Raw genomic sequence first — 4,799 nt, 5'->3', positions numbered from 1 at the left:
AAGGGATGTAACATTTCTGTCACACGCTTGAGGTATTCGGCCAATCATAATGCACTGGATAGCTGGCCAATCACAGCACACCTCGCTTTTCAGACCGATGAGCTTTGTAAAAATCAATGCGTTTCAGAAAGGCGGGGCATAGAGGAGAAACAATAATGTACAGTATGTGGAAAATAATGTGTTTTTTGAACCTTAAACCGCATAAACACATTTCATTACACCAAATACACAAAATAATGTTGTTTTTAGCAACATCATATGACCCCTTTAAAGCTGCAGTCCGTAAGTTTTGCCTCATTGTCGCCATCTCTGTTTGAAAACCTGCAATTGCAGGTGTGTGCGGAATTATCTTCCTTGCGTGGGTTGTGCACCGGTACCGAATCTAATGTTTTGAGGAGTATGTGTGTGTGTGGCAGTCAGTCACCGCACCGTTGTGGATATTGTACTTTGCACTCCCAGATTCTAGCCTACATCTTGGAATATACGACTCAAATAAGCATTTTCACCGTATATTGTCACCTGAACAAGTAAGTAACAAGTCGGCCACGTTTGTTCTGACCAACTGAGGAAAAAAGCATTACAATAAATCACGCTACCAATGGTGATTTAATCTAAATTAGCTCATATCACATCAAACCGTGCAAATTATTATTATTGTTATACTTTATTCTCAAATTGTTCATGTTATCAGCATTGCGTGACTAGTGTGTATAAGCGAGTAGATTTCAATTTCTGTACAGTCTAATCTCTAATTGTCATACCACTTGAATTTCATATTAAGAAATTCTTTTAACCCAAAAAGCTAATTATGCTCCCTTCTAAATGGTGGTCTTTAAAATACAAATCTTGTGTAATCCCAGGCTATCTGTAATCAGAAGCTCATTTAAAACTGGAATATAATTTAATTTCCTTCAAATGTGTTTCATAAACACATAATCCTTTCTGGATTACAATCCGCCATCAAAATGATACATTTAATCATTCCAGCTGCTGTGAGAAAAGGCTACAAGCGATCTGCTACCTGCAGGATCCTCACATGCGATAGTCCAGTAGCCGGGACAACTTCTTTATGTTTACAGACGTGACGTAATGACGCAGTGCCATGCTCAAATTTCCCGAGAAAACCTATCCGTACCACTCAAATTAGAAAACATTATTATAAGATGACCGGTGTGAATCGGGCTAAAGTAAGGCGATAGTTTCGAACACTGGCTGGTTATGTATAGGGTGACCATATGTGCCATTCTACCAGGACGCATCCTGGCCAGGATTTCTATATTGCCTAAAATATCTAGGTTTTGACATCAAAATACCATACAGACGGTTCCTTATGCTTTCAAAATGCTCTCGAGGTATTTTGATGTCATACACCGATCGGTCTGCACACGCAAACAAAGCCAAAACCTAGATATTTTAGGCAATATAGAAATCCTGGCCAGGACGCGTCCTGGGAAAATGGCACATATGGTCACCCTAGTTATGTACTTGCTCAAATATCCATAGCAACAAGGTCAACCCCGCCCTTACTCTTAGCTTAAAGCAGCACTATGTAACTTTTGGCGCTCTAGCGGTTAATAAACAGAACTGCACACATCCCGCGGAAGAACATTCCAACCGGAGCTACTTCTCTAAGTTTATGTCTATGGCGATTCACGCAAGTATGTGTTACTCCGCAGCGGTGACGACCCGACCAGGCTACAATAGTCTAGGGCAGGGATCCTCAAATCTGGCCCACGAGATCCACTTTCCTGCAGAGTTTAGCTCTAACCCTAATCAAACACACCTGAGCATTCTAATCAATGTCTTCAGGATCATTAGAAAATCACAGGTAGCGGAGTTTGATCAGGGTTGGAGCTAAACTCTGCAGCGCATTGGACCTCCAGGGCAAGATTTGAGGAACCCTGGTCTAGGGTGACCATACGTGCCATTTTCCCCGGACACGTCCTGGTCAGGATTTCTATATTGCCTAAACTATCTAGGTTTTGGCTTTGTTTGCGAGTGCAGACCGATCGGTGTATGACATCAAAATACCATACAGACGGTTCCTTATGCTTTCAAAATGCTCTCGAGGTACTTTGATGTCAAACACTGATCGATCTGAGCCGCGCTGCTTTTAAGTCGAACACACATCCTATGTACGCATAATTGCATCGCTTTGACCGTAGATCCCACCTTCTCACACACACCATGATTGGTCCATTATGTACAATGCCTGCATGTTATTGGTCAAACTACTTTTCGATCATTACCTTCAGCAAGCATGAAAACAGGAAAAAACAAAGCCAAAACAAATCCTGGCAAGGACGCGTCCGGGGAAAATGGTACATATGGTCACCCTACAATAGTCCAAATATAAGTACTTATTATAAGTGTACCGTAGTGATTCGGAATAAGACAAAAGCGCGGTTTAGAAGATGAATTCATGATGTACTCGCTCATTATATACATTTAGCAAATTTTCAACACAGAAAAAGTTACACAGTGCTGCTTTAAGACTTCTCTCTATTCCTTAGTAAAAGTTTGTCTCAGCAGCTTTGTGAATAGGTTTTAAGAGAAAACTCTTAGCTAAGAACTTTTACTGCTATTTAGGAGAACTCTTAGAGTTAAGATAAAAGGTTTTGTGAATTGGGGCCCAGGTATGGAAGGGATCACTACCAGGTACGGGGTTATGGGAAATGGAGTCTGTGAACACATAGTCAAAACTCATGTGAGGGAGCCCTCTGGTGGTGAGCGGGAGGAACCACAGGGGCCAGATTCGGCCCACTAATGATTCACAATATCTTCAAAACACGTGATCCAAAAGCTTTAAAAAATGGTTGTGTCCTGTATTTAGAAGCTTTATCATGCCACTTTATCCTGATCTGAACAGGGTAAAACAAAATAACAATTAAAAAAAAAAAAAACATTAATCTCAAATCACCAATCATTAAACAAATGAGAATGTCGAGATACATGTCTGAATGAAAAGATCCTAGTCTTATTATCTAGTCTAACTATCCTATATATTAATTATATAATTCTTAAAAATTATCTTTACATTTTTTTTTTTTTTTACTTAAACTGAGGCACAGTGTGTAATTACTGTCCCTCCAGTGGCACCAAATGGAATTGCAAAAGTGCAATTGTAAAAAAAAAAAAGAGAAAGTTCAGTAGCCTACTTATATTATCCTAGTGTCAAGCTGTGATTGGCCAGAGCTTAATAGTTATGCATGAATGACCTGGCATTAGAGTCTTCCTTGTAGAACCTTTGTTGACAATTTCATTTCTGATGAATAAACTCACCTACACCTACTTAGATGGTCTGAGGGTGAGTACATTTTCAGCTAATTTTTGAGTGAACTATTCTTTTAAATGTATTATTTCTACACAGAAATAAAAAGAAAACTTGGAGATGCACATAGATTTCTTATTTACAGACCTGGGCTGCATTTCCCAAAAGCATTAAGCCTAAATAGATCGTAGATCCATTGCCACCGATGGTCTCTATACAAACAACTTATCTCACAATGATTTTGAGAAACGCAGCCCTGAATTCTTTACCTTCGGCTTTGAAGGGCACAATTTGCCTACAGGGAAAACAGACAAAGAACACAGTGTGCCTTTGCTTCACTTCATGTTTATCTTTCATTTTTTCCCCTGAAATCTGTATCTATTCTTTTGGTGGTCTAAGGTTAAGGGTGATTAAACAGATAACAATAATAATTTAGTCAATATGAAGTCAAATAAACTCACTAATTATTTGTTTTTCCTTTGCTTGGAACAGAGTGTTTCATGTGATATTGTGATATTGGAAAGTTCTACCAAGAGGTCCACACCCAAAAGTTGAGTCTGTGCAAGAAGATATTACATCAGAACTCTGTCCCACAGATATTATACTGAGACATTTAAGGTAACACTTCCCTCAAATTATTATGGTTCTTAATTTGAAAACTGTTAGTTAATGTTTTTTAGTCAATTTAGGTTTGTGTTAACCATGCTGTGTCTGTAATTAAACTGAATAAATGAATGTAAGCTAATAAAAATTATGTTTGATATTAAAAATCAAACATAATCAGTTTCGGTACGCCCTTTCTATCTTCCTCGTGAATTCCCTCAGCTGTTTTTTGTAGTAGTATATATTCATCCACGTGCCAAGACTGATATGGCATTTGAAACTGTCAAAAATGTCCTGGATAAACTGGATAATATATCCCCAGATGCACCGAAATTTATTTTAGGTGATTTTAATCATTGTATTATGATATTATCAATATGTTACATGTGCTACCCGTGCTGATAAAGTTTTGGATAGATGTTATGGCCCGATTCCGGGAGCTTATAGGTCTCTGTCACTACCACCCCTTGGTTCATCTGATCATAATATAATCATGTTGTCTTCTCTGTATGTTCCTATTGTTAAGCAAGCGAAGAGAGAAGTATGATTTGTTCGAGAATGGACTCCTTCTAATATTGAAGTTTTAAAGGGTTGTTTCGATTGCACAGATTGGAATATGTTTTTGAACACATGCTCTGATCTTAATGAACAGGTGCACACCGTTTCTAACTATATTACTTTTTGTGTTGATTCTGTCATACCTACAAAAAAGATCACCTTGTATCCCAATAATAAACCTCGGGTTACGAAGGAGTTAAAAGGTATACTGAATATGAAGAAGAGAGTATTTCTCTCAGGAACTAATGAGGAGAAAAAACAGATAGACAGGGACGTTAAAAGGGCAATAAAAACTGCTAAAAATAATTATAAAAATAAGATTGAGGATGTGTTTCTGCATGGTAATCTTAAAGCAGCCTGGAAAGGA

General features: G+C 38.2%; 1 protein-coding gene across 2 annotated transcripts in view; it reads left to right on the top strand.

Moving 5' to 3' along the window:
- Positions 1-3,193: 3,193 nt before the first annotated feature.
- Positions 3,194-4,799, top strand: part of LOC107599496 (uncharacterized) — a 19,828-nt gene continuing 18,222 nt past the window's right edge. For both annotated transcript variants that reach the window (XM_016291102.1, XM_016291101.1), the window contains exon 1: positions 3,194-3,307. In XM_016291102.1, the coding sequence (XP_016146588.1) occupies positions 3,269-3,307 (39 nt within the window). In that variant the 5' untranslated portion in view covers positions 3,194-3,268. The remainder of the gene's footprint in view (positions 3,308-4,799) is intronic.

Source organism: Sinocyclocheilus grahami, unplaced genomic scaffold, assembly GCF_001515645.1.
Source record: "Sinocyclocheilus grahami isolate Dianchi unplaced genomic scaffold, SAMN03320097.WGS_v1.1 scaffold268.1, whole genome shotgun sequence".
NCBI classification, from domain to species: domain Eukaryota; kingdom Metazoa; phylum Chordata; class Actinopteri; order Cypriniformes; family Cyprinidae; genus Sinocyclocheilus; species Sinocyclocheilus grahami.
The sequence above is the reverse complement of the archived record's forward strand: the minus strand, read 5'-3'. Positions and strand labels throughout refer to the sequence as shown.